Source organism: Rhinolophus sinicus, linkage group LG16 (assembly GCF_036562045.2).
Source record: "Rhinolophus sinicus isolate RSC01 linkage group LG16, ASM3656204v1, whole genome shotgun sequence".
Taxonomy (NCBI): Eukaryota; Metazoa; Chordata; class Mammalia; order Chiroptera; family Rhinolophidae; genus Rhinolophus; species Rhinolophus sinicus.
In genome coordinates this window covers 36,494,070-36,516,244 of record NC_133765.1, presented here as the reverse complement: position 1 = coordinate 36,516,244, position 22,175 = coordinate 36,494,070, and the positions used below count along the sequence as shown (strand labels likewise).

Below are 22,175 nucleotides of genomic sequence, written 5' to 3'. Positions count from 1 at the left end.
AGAAGGAGGCAGGGGGTCAGAATCAGAGAAACGGATGTGATGATGGAACCAGAGGTCAGAGGGAGAGAGCTGAAGATGCTATACTGCTGGCTTTGAAGACGGAGGAAAGGGCCACAGCCAAGAAATTCAAGTGGCTTCCAGAAGCTGGAAAAGGCAAAGAAACAGGGTCTCTCCCAGAGTTTCCAGAAGAAACACGGCCCCGCCGACCCACGTTGGTCTCCCCACGTCCCCTGTCCTATAAGGGAATGAATGTGTGTTGCATTAAGTGACTAAGTTCATGGTTGTTATAGCAGCAAGAGGAAACTAATACCCATGCCTCCCAGGTGATGAGGCTGAAAATGTAAGTCTTCTGCAAATTCAGAAAAAGTCCATTGTCAACCACTCTCTGATGGGAAAGCGATGAGAACGATCCTTTGCTACAAGCTCATAAGATGCCCCTCCCCCAGCCCTACAAAACCTCAGAGAATGACAATCCAAAGGTGCAACCAGAAGCTCTGGAGCCAGCCTGCCTGGCTGGACCCCTGAGCCCACATTCGCTGCTGGAGTGAGTCATTTCACCCGTCTCTATGCCCCTTCCTTACATATAAACTTAGAATAGTAGTGTTATCTACCTTAAAGATTTGTCATGAAGAGGAAACCAGTCAATATTTCTAATGTCCTTGTTATAATAGCACCTGTCACTTAGTAAGTTTTCTGTAAATGTTACCTAATAATACTCATTAGCTGCACTGTAAGCTCCTAGCGTTAGAATTCACACGTGTTCCACTTCTACAGCGCCCAAAGCTCTTCATACATCGCCCTGCACATGTACACGCTTAGTAAGTGTTTGTGGGATACAAGCCTCCCCATGCGAACAGAAGAAGGCTTGGCTCACAGGACCAGGTCTCTCTGATGACGAAGCACCTCCCACCCGTCCATCAACATTTCCAACAACAGGAAAGTCGCTGGAAATGCTCCGATCCAGACAAGGCAACCCAGCTGCTTGTTGCATCTCTGGGGAGCCCCAGCATTCGTTTGTTCATTCATTTGTTACTAGCAATATAGGCAACAAATATTTATTGAGCCCCCACTGTGTTCCTAAGACCCTGCTTAGGGCTGGGGACAGAGCGTTAACACGACAAAATCATCAACACTGTGCATAGACCTTACAATCACATAGAGATTAAAGTACAGATGTGAATATGGAAGCTGATAAGTAAATATACTAATGTAGATACACAGATAGAGATGTAATATGTATTGATATGTTACACACAGATCAAGTACCATGTGACTTCCTTTAGATATATACGCTCATTTAATCAGTGTTTCAAGCACCATGTTGGGGTTTTGATGAGACACAGATTTAACAAACAGTAATTCAATTATATACACATGAATAACTTCCGACTCCCACCCGACAACACCTCCATTAGAAGACAAAAAGGAAGAAGAAAGAGAGAAATGTATCTCATCTTCAACTCCCCCCAAATCTAACTTCCCTAGATTCCCACACACACACACACACACACACACACACACAACATTCCCTTTAAAACTAAATCTTGCCCTATAATGCCCCCGGAAATTTCGCCACAGCTCAAATGCAAGGAGAATTTTTTTTTTTTTTAATATCAACTGTCCTTTGAACTTTTTGAACACAGGTATTCTCCAAAGGGTTTCCAAGGATTACTCTGATTGGTGTAAGTTCCGCCTCCCACGCTGAATTTAGAACAAATGTCTACGAAAGGTACCTCTCCACTGCGTCACCGTTATCTCATTTGACAGATAAGGACCCTGGGCTCAGAGATGTTAAGGGATTGGCCAAGGTCACCGAGGAGGAAGGTGGAGCCAGGATTTGAGTCCACGTCCTCGGTCTGAAAGTTACCCAATGGGCTCCTAACCTCTGCATTCCTTTTCTTTCCAGTACCGAGTGAGGTTGCTTCTCTTTTAACGTCCACGGTTGGAATCTAAAAAGCACAAATCTACTCTGTCTTCCTCAGGATGGTCCTTGAAAGACTTCAAAAGAGCTGTCATGTCTCCCTCTTGACCTGCCCCTGAAGCTCTCCTTCTCATCGCCAGGCCAAACACTCACACTCCCTTTAATCATTTCTCCTGTGATTTGATTCAAGGGCCCTCAGGTCCCCAGACATCTTTTGACAGGACACGATCCAATTTCCTGTGTTCCTCTAATGGCCTAGAAAGACACAGAATTCTCCACCAGAGTGACAGAGTGAGATCTGTGTCATCTGTAGCTTATTTTTCATATTGACCAGGATACAAAAAATATCTCTTTTCTCTGAAATCTGCTATCAGAAAACCAGCAGCACAAGTGTGATGAGAAATGCAAATGCCCCTCAGCCTGCGTGTGGGAGACGAGAGGGAGTGAGGGAGTCTGTGGTGACCAGGGTCACAAGCCTTGTGCTCAGCGGTGGCCTCTAGTGACCTCCCGGGGGGGGGGGAGACAGGAAGCAACGTGGGCCCAGGGCCACTTGACCTTGTGATTTTCATAAGAAGCTGCAAATCCAGATTTCTATGTGAATTTGCCACTTTGTACAGGATGGCAATAAATTACACACACACACACACACACACACACACACACACACTATTAAGATGTAGCCTCTACTTATGTGTGTTTTTTTAACAGAGAAGTAAGTGGCTGTCAACTTGAAACGTGATGTGGACCCCTCCCAGTCCTTCCAGACTAGGCCACGGTTCCAGCCTTTCACAATCATTGATGTTCTCCGGTGCTTCCCCCCGAACGTCAGACAATCCCAAGTCAAAATTAAAAGAAGCCAGTCCGTGTGTACGCCACCACAGTTCACATCTTCCTAAAGCCATACTTCCTCTGTTGCCTAAATCTCAGAATTCCCGACGCACGAAGCTCCCTGATGAAGCCTGCAGGTTCTCCCTGGGGAATCACACAGTGTTTTCTGCAAGGCGAAAAAGTGCCGGAGTGACAACCCCACAGATTGAGGGGGTCTCTCCCTGCGGCGCTGATGCCGGTGCCACGTGTTTGGGGACGGCCCCGGGTGACACCCAGGTGAGGCCAGTACCCAACTCTGGGGCAACATGGTGCATCTTAGCATCGCAGCAAAACTGATGACAAATACACACACTAAAGCCATGACAAATGCTGCCCAGCCAATTAATGAGTCCCCCTCAATGGACCCAGGCCCGAGGATTGGCGACAGGGCCTGGGCTGCCCTAGGAAGGCTCACAGCAGTGCTGGGCTTGGCGAGCTGCCCACTCCGGCTCGTTCTTCGGAAGATCAGGCCATCGTGTGCCAGGAGAGCCTCATCTTCATGAGGCCACAAAAGTGACAGTTGAGAAAAAAACCGTCTTCCGAAGCAATTCATCTGGCTGGGCAGAGGATATTTTTTAGTCCATTTCTATGAAGAGGAGAAAGCCAAGTACAAGGCAATAAGGGGACCCCTGACCTCGGACTTGCCTCTGTGGGGCAGAGGTCGGTCTCCAGGACAGGAGAGTGGGGACCCACAGCAGCCTCAGGGAACCACAGAGGGCGCCCTCAGTGAGCGCCCATGGCGACATAATCACACAGACACCGTCTCCAGGTGCCGCCACCAGTGTCTCCCTTCTGGAATGGCCCGGGGACAGAAAACACGTGCGTGTCAAAAGCCAGGGCGGGCACAGGACCTTGTGTGACTGGGCTCAGAGCTTTCTAAACGGAGGATGGAAGGGGTTCGATTTGTTTACTCAAACCTGCCCGTGGAGCGCAAGGCAAGGCTGGGAGGACTTTGCAGCTGGTCCACATTCTGTCTCCAGAGGCGTTAGCGCTCCACGCCCGGCACTCAACCGGAGCCCAATCTGGGTTTCCTAAGGATTGATTTGGTTTTTCAATTAGGCCTCACAAACACATCAATTCCGCTTTATCAAACCTACCTCTGGCTTGAAGCACAGACAGCCCCTTACAGGTCACAAGAAGGAGAAATCAACCCCTCTCAGATCTTCCCTCCACAGGGAAAACCCAACCAGCTCTGCTGTGAAACACAAGGGCTGAGACCAAGTTTCCTTTAACCTCTGAGCCAGAGCCAGTGGAACGTGAGGCCCAGCAGGGCTCTCAGACGCCTGTATTTACCCAAATGAACGAATACCTAGAACCTGGGGGCTCTCTTAGCAACTGAAAGGGAGAAAGATGGCTCTAAAGATTTAAGTCCTGCCTCCCCAGGTCTCTGCTGCAAAAGGAAACTGCCAACCGGTCTGCCACAAAAAATAGACAAGACGCTACACTTGGCGATTCAAACAGACCCCTGCAAAGAACATGAAAAAAACCACGGGCTGGTTCCTGGCTGAATCTGGGTCATAAATCCAGCTATTTAGAAGGGAGAACTAGCAGAAACGTGCCGTGGCCAGATTTCCCAAACTGTGAGCTGTATCCCACTGGGAACAGCCAGGTTAGGTGGCACAGGGATGCACATGGTTTTAAACTTAGTGGTCATTCATTTTAATGTGTGTTAACAAAAAACTAGGACATCGAGCCCAGGGGCTATACTGTCTCATAAGAGCATACATCAGTATTTAAGTTTGAAAAAGCGAGGCATTTAAAGAAAACATTGAGTGGGTAATATTCTTTGGCACAGGAAGTTGGCAACACTTGAGAAGATGGCTTGTAGATTGATGAAAGTAAGGACATAGTGTCCCATAAGAAAAAGGAAGGGAAGGAAATCATTTCTGCTCAAGGTGAAGGCTGGGGTCCCCATCCTGGGGCAGGAAGCAGCACCCCCTGCTCAGACTTGCCCTGTCCCCGGTGGGTCTGCACTGTCAGTCACTCACTGCCTCATGTGGTCATCCTGACGCCAGCCCTTTGGCACCTGGGATGCGGCTCGGTCAGGGCCAGACCGCCCGGGCAGCCGGAGGACGGGACGCCTGGGAGATGCTCTACCTTAACGACGTCTTCATCCGCAGACCTGCATTCCACAGACTCCGACACGTCCACCACAGAACCATCTTCTTGGACACCCACAACCTTGATGGGAACCGAAACAGCCTTTCCAGTGAGGACGGCCGTGTTCAGAATCTCCGTGTCCTACACGGGGGAGAAGAGGGCATGTCAGCAAGCAAGCTTACCCAGGGAGCGGTGGCACGGGGGGGGGGGGTGCGGGGGGTGAGCAAGCTGCCTCCTACCTCGGTGCTTATGCTGCAATGGAAAACACTGTCTGTCCCACAGGCCCCTCTCACGCACAGCACAGCACAGCACACCAGTTCTTTTCCATGGCTGCCCAGTCTTGGCTCCAGCTCCATGGGGTAGGACACTGCCTATTTCCAGAGCTTTTTAGCATGCTGAACACAGCCTTCATTTTAGTGCCCAATTAAGAAAGACAACAGCACAAACAACAGACGAGAACTGTCACAGAATGTGGCCCTCTGTCCTCCTAAACTGACCTCCAGCGCCCTCCCCAAGTCCCCGTGTCCCGAGTGTCCCCTCCCAGCCCAGCTACCATTAAATGCTGACTTCAGCTTGCTTTCTCTCTGCCCCTGGTGATCCCTCAGAGTTCTCTGAGTCTACCTTCACAATTTCTCTCCAATCTGTCAATTCTGCCATCCCCACTCCCACCCCTTCCTCTCATTTGGGCGACTACAACTGTTGGGTTTGATACTGGCTTGGCCTCTGTTTCAGTGAAGAATCATGCGGTTCTGCAGTTACAGGAAACCTGAGTGCAGTAAAGTCGCCAACGCGGGTTCTCACATAAGCAGAATTCTGGAGGATCGTAGCTGCCATCTCTGGCCCCGTGACTCAGTGAGGTCAGAGCTCCGTCTCTGCAGCTCTCCTGGCCACACCCTCAAGGTAGCAAGATGGCACCCAGCTGGCCAGCCACCCGACCCTCCATGTAAGCAGGGCCGAGGCTGAGGGGGAAGGAGCATCACCAGGGCACCAGCTCCTTTTCATCGGGAAGTCCAAAGCTCGTCACATGGCCAGCCCACCTGCAAAAGTAGCTTCTATGGTGGCCTGGCCATGGAGTAGGGGTTGTAAACAGTGGAGTTTTTATAGTCCCCTACCAGCGTCTGCCACAAGTTACTTCGCCCTGGTCTGGCATAGAGGGCTCATAAAAGTGTTTACTGCATGGTGAGCTTATGAAGATTTAACAGCTCGATCTATCACAAAGCTTAGAACAGAACTGGGGCACAGTGAGCCACGAGAGCTCAACAACACAGTATCACAGTGGATGCTCTAACAACCTGGCTAAGAGAATGAGAGGTAAAGAACTGCTGAGACTGGAGGAGATGCTACTGCCACACCTGACTGAAGAGTCTACTAGAGACGAATAGAGAAGAAGGCTGGACGACTGGGCAATGCATCTCAGCCTGGGATCCACCAAACACTCAACAACTGGCTCCCCCAGAACTGAGCAAAATGATAGTTATCTCAGGTGCTGCCCTCACAGCTGGAGTCCTGAGTCTCAGCTCAAGCACTGGGTGGGTCCTACACTAAATTCCTAAACCAGCCCCTCGCCCTGCACCCCAAACTTGAAAAACAGGAAGCAATAGTCAACCAACAATAATAATAATAATAATAATAATAATAATTGTTATTATTATTAGTGTTCTAAGTACTTTACATGCAATTGGTGGTTTTTCTCAGCAAGCCTCCCAAGGTAAACACTAGTATTAGTCCCAGTTTATAGATTGGTTTTTCACTGATATTAAACCTGCAAACATTAATAATAATCGGTACATGTCAATAGAAAACATCAACTTTGTAACGAATATTTGAAAGCAATGCCAACCCAATCTAAAAAAGACGAAAATAAGGTATTTTTTAAAAAACATATATCCTTTCCTCTGGGTTCTCCAGGAGAGAAAACTGAAAGAACAGAAGTATAATCCGTGTTCCTCAGTGTTCCGTTCTCACCAGGAAGGTGAAGTACATGTACAAGTACATTTCAGGATAACGGCTAGGATAGGAAGCAAGAGGCACCATGGAGCCAGGGTGGAAGCTCACCAAATAATAGTGGGTGTCGGAGTGGCCACAGTGCATCCCAAGAACAGAGACTGCATCGTGGTCCAGACCGAAGTGCCAAAGTCAACTCCTAATGCACTTGAAACACATCACCGTGGATTTTCCGTGTGATGGACCGATGTTAATTTCGCTGATGAGTACCATGGATATGGAACACTCATCCATCCTGCCTTTATAAAAAATGACAAATGTCATTGTTCCTTTGGGTATCGTCCCACTCTGCCATCAATAAATGTGGCTGGCATGGCGCTGACCCCAGGCCACCAAATCAGGCTTCACAGGTGAGCAAATGAACCAAATGTGGCCCCCCAGGTATTCCAGCTCCATGTCCACAAAGCACACAAGTGAAGTTACACACACACACACACACACACACACACACACACACACACACAAAGGAGACCAGAAGCACCGACAAGAGAAAGGCCGATTCCTGGGAAAGATGTCTGGACTCCTGAATCCAGCTACGTCTGTGTCTGTTGTCTTAGGAAATTAGGATACAGAAAATAAACATAAGCCACTTTTAATTGTTTTCTTTTTTGTCACTTGCCACTGAAAGCCTTGACTAATGTGCAGGAGAGTTGGCAACATCCTAGGCTCTAGGAAAAGAGAAAAGACTAAAGTAAAAATCAATTTCTACCCTATGGACGCTCACAGCCTTCAAAGAAGACACAAGAATAATTTTCCCAAAATGAATTTCAAGGTGGGTGACTTCATTTCCCATAACAACACATCAAAACTGAACCAAACTTGTGCTTCTATTTCAAATAACTTTGCAACTGTGTTTCCACGTGTGGCTGAGGCTTTTGCAACTGTGTTTCCATGTGTGGCTGAGGCTTTTGCAACTGTGTTTCCACGTGTGGCTGGGTTTTTGCCACCACGGCTTCCAGTGTCCATCAACAACCTCGCAAAAACTCCCGAAGCAATTTGCACCTGCCTCTGGCACACTAAGAAAGCAATTTGCAGTGTTAAATATTGCATTTTAATCATTCCCTGGTACCAGAGACTGCTAAAAATTCACCATCTATCAAAATACAAGTCTCTTTATCCTGCTCCTATTTGTACCAGCGCTAAGTTTTATGTCTTGAAAGCATATTTGTATTCCTATATGACGATGAGTTTCCATTAATGTTATATGCAAGAATGGCCTCAGTGAAAATGACAGAGTGAGAACATCCAAAAATTCTCTTCTCCATAAAAGCCATGAGAAAAAAGTCAAAATCAACTTTTTCAGAAATCTGGAAATAAAACAAAGCCAGGTGCAGCCAGGAGAGCATTTATTCAAGAAAAATGGCTGACTCTTGGTAAAAACAGAGAACTCTGTGGTATTTTAACTTGACTTACTCTCATGCCCTGCTCTCCTGCGCTGCAGTAGCTTTGAAAAATAACAGCCCACATTCACAGTAAAAACCAGCAGTCCGAGAAGCACTGGAGAGGGCAGGCAGGGCTGGAGATCTTTCAAAACCTCATTCCCAAGGAACTGCCATTAGTTGACTTGTCTGGCAGTTCCCTGGAAGGTCCCACATGCAAGGCTGGCAGCACTTGACCTGACTCTGAGCTCAGCCTCTGTGAAAAACGTTTTCCCTAGAGGTATTTGTTAAAAGCAATTCCTTATCATATGACTCAGTGATTCCACCCATTGTGTGTGCGTGTGTGTGTATGTCTTTAAGAGAAAACATTCACCCACATAAAAACTTGTACAGCATTATTATTTATAACAGCCAAAGTAGAAACAACTTATGTGTCCATCAACTGATGAATACCGTTTCCCTGAAAAGAAGACCTAGCCGGACCATCAGCTCTAACGCATCTTTTGGAGAAAAATTAATATAAGAGCCGGTCTTATATTGTATTATATTATGTTATGCTATATTAGACCTGGTCTTATATTACAGTAAAATAAGACCAGGTCTTATATTAATTTTTGCTCCAAAAGACGCATTAGAGCTGATGGTCCGGCTAGGTCTTATTTTGGGGGAAACGTGGTAAAACACGGTCTAGCCAGACAATAGAATATTAAACTGCCATAAAAAGGAACGAGGCACTAACCAGGCTACACTATGGATGAATGTGCAGTGAAAGGAGCCAGTGATTCCATTTCTATGAAATGTCCAGAACAAGCAAATCCACAGAGACAGGAAGCAGATTTGAGGTTGTGAAGGGATTGGAGGCTAAGAGGAGGGTGAGAAGTGACTGGTACATCTACACCATATAAAATATGATACAGCAGGTAAAACAATGAATTGGATCCATACATTGGTTAAGAATTGGTGGAAGTCCTTCAGTTTCTTTTCCTGTAAAATAGGGATTTTTTTTTCAAAGAATTTAAAGGAATGACATTAGATAAATAAGATATGCCCACCAGTTCTCTTTTTAGACATATTGTTTGGTCAGATTTCACTGTCCACTGGAATTTAGGTGTGGCCATATGACTTGATTTGTCCAATGAAACGTGAGTGAAATGATGTGCTCACCTCCAGTCAGAAGCTCTGAGAACACGAGCCCCCATGTTCTCCCTTCTGTGCCACGGTGACTGGTGACCGTGGCTCTGTCAGCCTGGGTCCCGGATCAGGATATTGTGGCACAAAGCCCCAGGAGATGTGTCAGGCATGCAGAGTAAGTACGAATAAGCTTCTGTCGTTTTAAACAATTAAAAGCTAGAGTTCCACGTAAACTTTCGGCATATTATTTTGACTATATATCTCAGGCTAAAGATGAAAATATCTGGAAACACATATTGAATTCGAGTTAGGTTTGTTTTCCACAGCAGTATGGGTTAGCGATTCCAAAAATAGTGAATTCTAGGACTGAACAAATAAATATACGTTGGATAATAAGAGCCAGGCTTCTCACTGCTAGAGAAGTTAGTTTAAAAATGGAAAGAAGTGTAAACGTTACGGTCATGAGTTGGAATTGGAAGTACCACCAGGGACTCAGGAAAGGGTGAGCACATGTGTGTTTATTACGTGTGTGTAAGAGTGTAAACGTCGGCATGTACAAAGTTGTCCCTTGCTCTGTTCGCTGAAAGGGCTTGGACACAAACAATGACATCTTTTTCAATCAGGACAACTAGACCCAGGTTTTAGCTCTAAATCCCATTCTCCAAGGAAAGGCATCAGAGCTACTTGGAGAAATGGTGGATTCTAGGGCCCAGGCACGGGAAGGACAAGACAGAAAGCTACAATGTATCATGAGCCAGAAGGTAAAGGTAACAAAGTGCTCGAAAAACTGTCCAGAGGACACAGGAGCCTCCACTGGCCAATCTGGGACAATTTTACAGCACTATAAATAATTAGATGTAGACAACGTATCATTTATCAATATAGTTTATCTACTGTGTTTCCCTGAAAATAAGACCTAGCCAATCAGCTCTAATGCGTCTTTTAGAGCAAAAATTAATATAAGACCCAGTCTGATATTATATTATATCATATCATGTCATATCATATCATATTATTTTATATGAGATGCAGTCTTATAGTAAAATAAGACCGGGTCTCATATTAATTTTTGCTCCAAAAGATGCATTAGAGCTGATGGTCCGGCTAGGTCTTATTTTGGGGGAAACGTGGTAAAACACGGTCTAGCCAGACAATAGAATATGAAACCGCCATAAAAAGGAACGAGGCACTAACCAGGCTACACTATGGATGAATGTGCAGTGAAAGGAGCCAGTGATTCCATTTCTATGAAATGTCCAGAACAAGCAAATGCACAGAGACAGGAAGTAGATTTGAGGTTGTGAAGGGATTGGAGGCTAAGAGGAGGGTGAGAAGTGACTGGTACATCTACACCACATAAAATATGATACAGCAGGTAAAACAATGAATTGGATCCTTATATTGGTTAAGAATTGGTGGAAGTCCTTCAGTTTCTTTTCCTGTAAAATAGGGATTTTTTTTCAAAGAATTTAAAGGAATGACATTAGATAAATAAGACATGCCCACCAGTTCTCTTTTTAGACATATTGTTTGGTCAGATTTCACTGTCCACTGGAATTCAGGTGTGGCCATATGACTTGATTTGTCCAATGAAACGTGAGTGAAATGATGTGCTCACCTCCAGTCAGAAGCGCTGAGAACACGAGCCCCCATGTTCTCCCTTCTGTGCCACAGTGACCGGTGACCGTGGCTCTCTGTTAGCCTGGGTCCCGGATCAGGATATTGTGACACAAAGCCCCAGGAGATGTGTCGGGCATGCAGAGTAAGTACAAATAAGCTTCCGTCGTTTTAAACAATTAAAAGCTTGAGTTCCACGTAAACTTTCGGCATATTATTTTGACTATATATCTCAGGCTAAAGATGAAAATATCTGGACACACATATTGAATTCGAGTTAGGTTTGTTTTCCACAGCAGTATGGGTTAGCGATTCCAAAAATAGTGAATTCTAGGACTGAACAAATAATATATGTTGGATAATGAGAGCCAGGCTTCTCACTGCTAGAGAAGTTAGTTTAAAAATGGAAAGAAGTGTAAATGTTACGGTCATGAGTTGGAATTGGAAGTACCACCAGGGACTCGGGAAAGGGTGAGCGCATATGTGTTTATTACGTGTGTGTAAGAGTGTAAATGTCGGCATGTACAAAGTTGTCCCTTGCTCTGTTCGCTGAAAGGGCTTGGACACAAACAATGACATCTTTTTCAATCAGGACAACTAGACCCAGGTTTTAGTTCTAAATCCCATTCTCCAAGGAAAGGCATCAGAGCTACTTGGAGAAATGGTGGATTCTAGGGCCCAGGCACGGGAAGGACAAGACAGAAAGCTACAATGTATCATGAGCCAGAAGGTAAAGGTAACAAAGTGCTCAAAAAACTGTCCAGAGGACACAGGAGCCTCCACTGGCCAATCTGGGACAATTTTACAGCACTATAAATAATTAGATGTAGACAACGTATCATTTATCAATATAGTTTATCTACTGTGTTTCCCTGAAAATAAGACCTAGCCAGACAATAAGACCTAGCCAGACAATCAGCTCTAATGCGTCTTTTAGAGCAAAAATTAATATAAGACCCAGTCTGATATTATATTATATCATATCATGTCATATCATATCATATTATTTTATATGAGATGCAGTCTTATAGTAAAATAAGACCGGGTCTCATATTAATTTTTGCTCCAAAAGATGCATTAGAGCTGATGGTCCGGCTAGGTCTTATTTTCGGGGAAACATGGTACCGTCTATAGTGTAGACAGTACCACGCAGTACACACAGAATCTACTATATATATAGCGTATGTGACGCCTATAATGAGCTCGGAGTCCACACAGACATAAACAAGCAAACAGGGGAGAAAGGAAACTGCATCCTTTGGGTCGACTTCCAATGAATAGATGCAAAAAGAATGATGAAATTAGCACAGCACCATCTGGCAACCATCATTTATTACTATAATTGTTTCAGGCAACAATCATTATGGATGCTACTAGTGGCTAAAAGTGTGACAAGAAACAGGATATTTGTATAATGTCAATGGATCTCTGTGCAAGAGACTTACTAATTTCAAAGAGAAAAACAGTAACTTTATGGTACCCAAACCCAGCATACATCACCTTATTCACGTGATCAAAAATAACGTCACTAGTAATGGGATACATAGACACTGTATGTCCTGAAAAAGGCTGTCACCTCACTTCTGAAGGGTTTCCCCAACTGGTCTTATTACTATCTCATTTCATCTCAAGGGTCTCTATTGAAAGGTGACTATGTTCAGCCTCATTTTACAGATGAGGGACCGGGGCTGACCACAATTCCATAACTTGGCCAGAATCGCACTTCTGCTAACAACCCACCAGGATGTGACCATTAGCATTGAGACAGCGGAGCCCCCAGCCTTGGCTGCATGGAAGTCTTCCTCTGAGCTCCTCACCTGTGAAATGCAGCCAACAGCCCATTTCTTTGCCTAACGAGAAGTTTTAAGAGAGATGTGTGGAGGCTTTGATTTTAAAAGCTGTAAAAATTAATTAATTAATTAAAATAAAAATTTTTAAAAATGTGTTACAAGCATGAAGCTTAAGTTTTAGTGAAATGACCGAGTAGCCCCAAAGCCCCCAGCCATGAGCAGGCAGCCTTCAGAACTGCTCCATTCCGGCCCCAGCCCCAGCCTGTGGGGTCCTGGGTCCCAGCCCTGAGGGCCTGGCATGGATGCCAGCCTCTGAATCCAACTCTGACCCTACTTAGCTCCCAGACACCTCGACTGCTGCTTGCCAATGCCGCAAGACAGACGTCAACTTCCCTCGGAGATAAGCAGGGATACCGGCTCCAACGGAAATAATGGCTTTCAATCCCACGGTGTGTATCATGTATGTCTGAAATCAGCCCAATGCCCCCTCTTGGTGGCTATTTTTGGATTCTGATCATTTGTTATCCACAAAGCAGTAAATGGTTTCAAAACTCAGCTCTTTATGACGCCCTGAATGACACTGAAGAAAGTTACCTCAAACAGAAAAGGTACCTCAGAGAGTCAGTAAAACGTGTCTCTGAAAGTGCCGTCCCGATGTCCCCTGGTGGTAGCTTTGCAGGAAGGGACAAGAGCTTGGTGAAGCTTCGATTGGCCATCGCCAGCACACAGGTAAGCTCATTCACCTGGTCACTGGGGGTGAGCGGGTAAATGCTTCATAACGGACATGATTGGGGGGGTCCTATACAAGGAAAAGGGTTGTGCAGTGGACCTTACCATCCAGGTCATCTCCTCCGCCAAGAGCATACAAGTAGGTGAGTCCCGACCCCTCTCTGCACTGACCCAGGTTCTACAGAGAGTGGGGAACAAACCAATTAGGGCCATGGGACCATAAAAGAACTCTGGGAGACTGAGGACCGTGTTTGTTTGTTTGTTTTCCATTCCCTCCTGCACTGCCTGGGTAGAGGAAGGCCTCAAACGCAGCTGAGGTCACCCAACAGTGAAGGACAGAGGTGGACAGCTAAAGGAGGGTGCACAGGCTTAAGTACCACAGAGAAAAACAGACAGAACGAGAGAGAAGACAAAGAAAACAGAGTTTTAAAAAGAGCTAGACAGGCAGAGACACAGTATGGTGCAGCAAAGAGAGAACATTGAGGCAGAGAGAGAGAGAGAGAGAGAGAGAGAGAGAGAGAGAGAGACTCACAGAATGCATGTGAATGAAAGTCTGGTCTGGCTCCTGGACGTTCCCGCCCCCGTGTCCACAAACTCAGGTGGGTCCTGTTTACTCACACATCCCAGTTCCAATACTGAATAATAATTCCCTGTGCGTCTTCTGAGTCCTTCCTCTACTTTAACTATTAACACTTCCTTAATTATAGCTGTAGTGTTTCTTTGTCATCTGGGGAAACAAACAAACAAAACAACCTTCTCATCCAGCTTGAGCTAAATTAAAATTTAACACAACTTCCGGTTGACAGGGCCCTGCAAGCAAATGACACCTGTTCAATTAGAAGTTAAACCAGGCCTGACGGCACTGGTGAGAGACGTGTTCCTGAGGAAAAGCTCAGCACCATTGGAGCCCAAGCCTGCAAGAATAAAGTCATTACTTATAGTAACCTGTGTGGTGACTGTGAACTGGCTGGTGCCTGGGTGACCACGACGATGACGAGAGCCTGGGCTGGGGGCTCCCGCTGACTCCCCGTCCCTGTCAGACCACACATATGGATGGATGGAGAGGAGAGAGAGCAAGGGACAGGGAGAGGAAGAGGGAAGTGGAGGGGAGAGAGGGGAGAGGAAGAACTTGTGATCCAAAAGAGAGAGAAGGAAAGAGGCAGAGTGAGAGAGACCAGGAGGCTTCTAGAGAAAGACAGACTGGGCAAGACAAACTGAGAAAATGGCAGAGGGACACCGGCAAATGGAGGGGGGCAAACAGAGAAAGACAGAGAGCTGGCGAGTCAGTGAAATAAAGGCAGCCTGTGCTCGGCAGGAAGAAAGACAGAGACAGAGGCAGTGGGAAAAAGAACAAGAAAGTCAGCCTTGCCTGGCCCACAGCAGATGTTCAGTAACGGTTACTGGTTCCGTAACTCCCACCTCATTTTTTTTCATGGCCAACCTCCACTCAGCCTTCAGGACTCTCCTGAAGTGTTGCCTCCTGCGTGAAGCCTTCAGATGACCTTTGCCCCCATCAGAACTGACCACTTCTTCACATATGTCCCCACATCACTTTAGAGATGCCGCCTCTTGGTGTCATAGTTCCCATGGCTGGCTCTTGAATGTCCTTTTGTGTGTACTGCTGAATACCCAGAGTTTAGCACAAGCCTGGAGACACTAAGGGCACTGGAACTCCACTAAGAAGCACAGATTCCTGGGGGGGGGGGGAGTACAAAAAGTCATGTCCTCAGAAAGGCAAACCCCAGTAGTCTCCCCTAACCCTGCGCCTAGCATGTTCCCTTCAAGAACAAAAACTCACCTCAGAAGAGTTGGTCTAATGAAGAAACCTCAGGAGAAGTCTGTCCATAAAGAAAAAAAGGCTGCCTGTCCTCCAGGCAAACCTGATCGCAAACTACATGTTTTTCACTCAACGTCTTCTAGAATTTCTGTCTGAGGACAAGCTGAAAGAAGGTAGCAAGAAGCCTCTGAAATGTACATCCGATTCTCTAGTTTTTCCACCCTGAACCTGCGAGGAGGACATGTGTGACGCCAGGACAGAAGTCATTGTTCCCATCGGATAAATTATTCACCGTCTTTCCCCTAATATATACAAGTATTAACATTAATATATAAAACGAGCCATTTATAATAGCATTGTCATTCAGAGGAACTCAGCTGTGTTGCCCCCAGCATTGGTGAATGGTGATTCAGGATTCGAATTAATGAAATGCTGGCTGCAAAGCTATTTTTGTCTTCAGAGCTACATTACATCAAATCCAAGTGCATCCTTTCTTTGCTTGAATCTTGAAGGGCAGTTTTCCAGGGCTGCCACAAAGGAGGACCACAAATGGGAGCCTCACAACAGCAGAAATTTATTCTTTCACAGGCCTAGTGGTCAGAAGTCTGAAATCCAGGTATCACAGGCCACATTCCCTCCACAAGTCCTGGGTGGGGATCCTTTCTTGCCTCCGCCAGCTCCTGGTGGCCCAGGCATTCCGCAGCCCGTGGCTGCATGGCTCCAACGTCTGCCTGTGCCTTCACACGGCCTTCTGCTCTGTCTGTGTGTCTCAATCGCCCTCTCCTTTTCTTCAGAAAGACAGCAGACATTGGACTTAGGACCCAGCCTCCATCCAGGATGACCCTTTCCTGGAGACCCTTGACCTAATTACATATGCAAAGGGCCAATTTCCAAGCAAGGTCAGCTTCAGTTACCAGGGGCCGAGCTCGGACGTATCTCTTTGGGAGCCACTATTCCACCCACTCCCAGCCTTGTTCTCCAGGACGGCACCAAGCCAGGCACGAAGTGACCAGCCCTGACCTTTATCAGTAAGAAAACACCTCTGGCACTCACCTGCGTTGACACAAAAGCTCGATCTTTCTCATTCTTGAACAAACAAATCCCTCACTACTTTGAGGAAACCCGGGGGGTGATTTCTCCATTTTCATAATAAACTCAAATTGCAAAACAAGCAATTACCCACTGCCTGGACCTCCTCACGTGCAAGTAGGAATCATCGTGTCAGTATTCCACAGACCCTGGATGGTCATAAAGCTTCACTTTTGCTTTCAAAGAAATGGACCCAGAAAACGTGCTTGGCCACGTGCGAGAGAGAGGAGCTAGTTCTCCAGAAGTGCCTCCACCTCTCCATGAGGTCAGTGGCGCACCTTCTCTAAAACGTGTTTGAAACGGATCGAAGGTCTGAGACAGCCAATTGATGACACCTGCCCGGGTAGGGATACGAAACAGGGTGGGTGGTGGGTGCCTGGTGGCTCTGCCCGCCTCCTCGACAGAGGGACAATGAGAATATTTATGGTTACATGGGAGCAATTTCCTTCAGGTTTGCTGCAGCCACATAAGCTCCTCTCAACATCTTTAGACAGTAGACGGGGGTCCCCAGACAGGCAGCTTTGGGTCATTGATGTGAGCTCATCTTATCCAAAGAAAAAAACCTGTTCCTTTACTTGGTACTCCAATTAGGAGTTGTTCTTCATACCTTGTTTCCCCGAAAATAAGACCTAACCAGAAAAATAAGCCTAAGCATGATTTTTCAGGAAGACACGCCCTAAACATAAGCCCTAATGCAGGCGTGTCCAAACTTTTTTCAACGTTTTTCACCAAGGGCCATATGCGGTAAAATACACAAACAGCTGGGCTACTCACTCGAGGTGAAGTATGTATTGCCTCACCTGGTTTATTTACGTAAACTAAATATATTTTTGGAATTTGCTGCGGGCCAATTAAAAATGGATTGCAGGCCACTGTTGGCCCGCGGGCTGCAGTTTGGACACCCCTGCCTTAATGCATCTTTTGGAGCAAAAATTAATATAAGACCCGGTCTTATTTTTGGGGAAACATGGTATTGGGAAGGCAGGAGAAGCACGACAGTTACTGAACCTGGTAATTCAGGTAGTGTAATGTTCACTGATGCCCAGAGGTCATTGAATTTCTATGTCTATATGTCATGGTGCATTTTGGAAATTAGTTTTGAAGTCATCAAAACCCCCAAAGAGACAAAGAGGACAGAGTGACTTATTATTTCAGGAGAAGAGACACTGGCCACGCCCAGACATCTACGGTCATATAAGAACTGGCCCCAAATCTGCTCTAATCTCTTCCACTCTGGCAAATTTGACCTCTGACCCCTCTCAGACCTTGCTCTTCAGGCAGCAGCCCCGCTGACCTCCAGCTCCAGAAATGCATCCTGGGACCGTGGCCTACAGCCAATCTGCATCTGGCATTCCTCAGACCCCAGTGACTGGTTGAAGGACTGGCACGTGACCCCAGCTGGTCCAATCAGATTGGGCTTTCTGTAAGTTGCGGGCAGCAGTCTCCTGGCTGAACAAAGCCCTTTGCAGACTCGCCCTCCTCCTGGCCATGTGTCTGTGACTCGGGACTGGCTTTCTCATGCTGTGGTTGACGAGCTGGCAGGCTGGAATCGATCTGAGGAGTGGCTGTCCCCAAGTCATTTTCACTGACTTCTCACGAATGGAGCCAACCACACGCTCCCGTCTCTTATCTGATTTGCAGGAAGACTCGAACACAATTTAATAAGTACTGGGCCAAATCCAGTTACTGCCTAATTTAGAGAGGAATAGTCATTTAGGGTTCCAGTCTCAATTAGAGGCCAGCCGACACCCCTGTGCGTAGCAGAGCCCAGAGCCGCCGCGGCCGTCTGCTCAACGGGCTCTAACCAATAGCCTCCCAATTACACCTGACACTCTCCTCCCTCCCTGAAAGTACCTGTGACGTCACTTTCTCAGCACACCATGCCACTCGCATCACTTTTACACCAAGAGAGTCACAACTTCCCCGAGGTAAACAGGGAAGGGAGGACCATGCCCATCACAGGGGGAAACTGAGGCTCCGCGAGGGCACCTGGCCTGCCCAGGGTCTCAGCTGGTTACATCTTTCCAGGGCAAGACCTACCTACTCCAGCTCGGACGTGGCTGTGGGCTGTGCAGGCTGGCTGGCTCCTCGGCGGCAGCAGAGCCTGACGCCGCCCCTCTCCTCACCTCACGTGATGTGCCTGTCATCCCCACGCGAGATCCAGAACGGCTTCCTCTACTGACACACTTTAGACTTTAAAACGATAGAGAGAAGTTTCAAATAAAATTGTAAAATAAAATGAAATCAATGGGATAATAAAATAAAGCCATGAAGCCACTGATCTAGAAGTTGATCCACGTCATGAGGTTAAGCCTCTGTCCAAAAAAACAGGCAGTGAATCTGACAGAGAAATCAACAGTGACCTTCTAAGGAAAGTGAGCTGAGGCGAAGGAGGGAGCCCCGTGTGCTCGGGCCTCTGCGAGCCTGGGGAAGGGCCAGGGTGTGCTCCGTGGGTTTGGGGACGTGCGCCTTTAGGTTCTCCATCAATGGGACCATGTCACCCCAGAACTGCCTGAGGCTCAGCTACACCGTCTTGTCTGGATCCTCAGCTCTAAAACACGCTGACAACACGAAGTGCTTCCAAGTGGAACAGGCAAAGGGCACTGCCACTGCTGCCCTCACCAAACCTCAGCCCAGGGGTCCCCTCCTACCGTCTCTGCTGAGAAAACACCCCATCCCTCGTCACCCCCGGAGAGCGGCAAACCCCCAGGGACCCAGTCGTCTGGGTCAGCCCAGGCTGGGTTCTCATCCTCATTTCCATTTCTGTGGGACGCGAACGCCAGTGAACACTGTCATCGGGAGCTTAGAGCCAGCGCCAAATCTAGTGCCATGATCTAATAATGTAATCATTATTTTTTGCCTCATAGTCACTGGTGAAGAAATTACACAGGTTATTTTATCAGACAGACTTTTAAATGAGCTTGAGTATTCATATATAATGCAAAGTGACAGGAGCTATTACTGAGAGGAATTCAGGAGAAATTGAGAGGTTATTTCTTCTTTGCACGTAGGAGGCTTTGGCGAGAGACAGGAAAAGAAACCGTGTGTCGTCTAGTACAAGTTGGAGGAGAAAGCAGCGTCCCAGTTCTCGGCCAAGGCGTAAATCACTGCACTGCTTGTCCCACCGTGGCTGTGAAAAGAATGTGCCCAGGCTGGGCTCTTCGTCCTAGGAGGATGACAGACAGGTGGCCCAGAGGCACCCCGACTGACCACGCAGAGGAACACCCTGGACTAGCACGCCAGCTGCCCAGCCGGTGCGTCAGTGATCATATACGACGGCTGTTTCCAGCCGCTGAATTCTAGGGCCTTTCATGATACAGAAGCCAATACAACGATAGAATGAAAAAAGCAAAAGGTTAAGAAGTAAGATATGATCGTCATCTTGTTAAAAACAAGACAGATACAGAAAACAGAAGCTGGACACAGGGGTGTCAGAGCATGTCTCTAGGCAACAGAAGGGAAGATGATTTTCCCTTTCTTCTTTATAAGTGTCTGTGTTTAACTAATGTTCTACAGTGAGAACAAATATTTTGCAAAAATGAAATTGTTTGCCTGACTCAATTTCCTCATCGCTGGTAGGGGAGAAATGGAAGAGGTTTCATTCTGTGCTAGAAAAACTGCGGTGCTGAGCGCAAAGGAAATGCAATGTGGGATCCAAAGCCCTGCACTTGGTCTCTAGCCCCACGCAGCCCCTAATCTGCCCACAAGGTGCTTCCCTGAGCTACAGAGCAGGAAAATGAGGTTGGGACCCTGAACAGTGTAAGGCTGTAAGTCTTACATGTGAAAAGTGTGTGCAGAAAGGCCATTTAATGATCAATTAAATCAGAGTGGCTCAGCATCTAGCCAGGGAGCCCAAGAATCCACATTTTAAACTATCCCCCTCGAGACTCTGAAGCTAAAGAGTAAGAACCACCAGCCTAAATTATCAAGAAAGAAAGGAGGGAGGGAGAGAGGGAGGAAAGAAGGAGAGAAAGAAATGGTGTTTTATTACTTTTAGGTACGTGTAATACTCTCAAAGCATAAAAAAAAATGATTCTTTCATTCACTGGAAAGGTCTCCTGCAAGTACCCTGAGAAACCTTGTTTAGACATGATCAATAAAACAAGGGCCACAGCGCTCCTTCCCTTGGTCTTCTCTAAATGCCTACCTTGCTCTTTTTCTCAGAAAAGAACCTGCAGCTTCTCCAGCTGAGTCTAAATAAATAAGGCAGTCACGACACCCTAGGACTCAGTGTTCAGCTTGGACTTTAATTATGAGCTAGAATACGTCCTCCTACATTAAAGAAATTTCACCAAAACCTCAGAGAAATCTGTTTCTGGGTGGAAAGCCCTTGCTGACGTCACCGATGCCGAGAACTGAGTCTCCCTGTCCATCCTGGCTCCCCCTGGTACCTGGCACTCAGGCCCCCCATCAGGTGTGTGGAAGGAGGGACTGACCACCTACCCCTTACATCTGAACAGCACTCCACAGTTTGCCAAGTCTCTGGGGATTTCCACTGGGTTAATCTCATTTCTTCCCAGGAGACCTCATAAGACTAAAAGAATTAGCAAGTGGGACGCCCTCAACAAAAAGGGGTCTTGCCTGACAAAAGATACCAGTTCGGCCCTTCCCGGAACAGTGGGCTGGATGAAGGAAACAGAAATGCTTAATGAAGAATCTGAAGAACGGATTAATATTCAAGTGAAGCCACGAGATTCTACAATTGAATACAAGTGTAATGAAATTCACCATTGTAAAACTCTGCATAACACTAGTAATAAATATCTAAGCAGAGGAAAGTGGAAAGAAGTCAAAAGATGCTGTTGATTTATCTGTCAAAGAAGAGACTCAATACCAGCATTGTCCTCCAGCAGTTCCTTCAGTGACAGAATATTCTGTGTCTGGGCTAAGAGGTCCCCACTGACCACATGTAGCTCTTGAGCATTGGACATGTGGCTAGTGCCCCTGAGGAACTGAATTCAAGTGGCATTAAATGTGAATTCATTTTCATTCAAATAGCCACATGGAGTTCGTGACTACCATATTGGATAGCTTAGATGCTGTGCCAACTCAAAGAGACAGCTGCCCACCCGTGTTCACGGCAGCATTATTCACACCAGCCAAGACATGGACGCCACCTAAACACCAGTCAGTGGATCAATGGATACAGAAAATGTGGCACGTAAGAAGAAATGTTGCCATTTGTGACAACACGGAGGAACCTGGAAGACACGATGCTCAGTGAAATAAGCCAGACACAGAAAGATAAATTCTGCACGATCTCACTTACAAGTCAAACAGTCAAAGTCACAGAAGCAGAGAGCAGAGCGTGGTTGCCAGGGGCTGGGGGCGGCAGGTGGGGAGCTGCAGGTCAAGGGCACAGGGTTTCAGTTATGCAGGATGAGTGAGAGCTGGTGTGAGCGTAGTGACCGCTCGGATAGTTAACAGTGTTACCCCGCACACCCGGAATCTGCTACCAGGGAGATCGTAAGTGTTGTCATCACCCCACACATGCAAACACTGGTACCTCCGTGAGGGGAAGGATGTGTTACCTGGTTTGATTGTAGTAATCATTTCACAATGTGTATGTCGATTTTTTAAAAAAACACATTGTACACCCAAAATATACATTTTCTATTGGTCAATTATACTGCAGTAAAGCTGAAATGTATTTTATAATTAAGTCATTAAAATTTTTAAAACATGCTGTACTAAAATAAAATCCTGACATCTCAAAGACGGAAAGCAGCAGCAGTTGTGGTAATGAGGGAAGAGCAGTAATAATAAAAATA

The 22,175-nt window shown here is 46.6% G+C and overlaps 1 protein-coding gene across 4 annotated transcripts in view; it reads right to left on the bottom strand.

Moving 5' to 3' along the window:
• TMEM132B (transmembrane protein 132B) overlaps positions 1-22,175 on the bottom strand; it is a 269,744-nt gene that overhangs the window by 27,875 nt on the left and 219,694 nt on the right. For 2 of the 4 annotated variants that reach the window (XM_019748802.2, XM_074321106.1), the window contains one exon: positions 4,886-5,029. The exons of 1 other annotated variant lie outside the window; for it this stretch is intronic. In XM_019748802.2, the coding sequence (XP_019604361.2) occupies positions 4,886-5,029 (144 nt within the window). Of the gene's footprint in view, positions 1-4,885; positions 5,030-5,127; positions 5,231-22,175 lie in introns of those variants that run through there. One more of the 4 variants, XM_074321107.1, reaches the window with a different exon arrangement.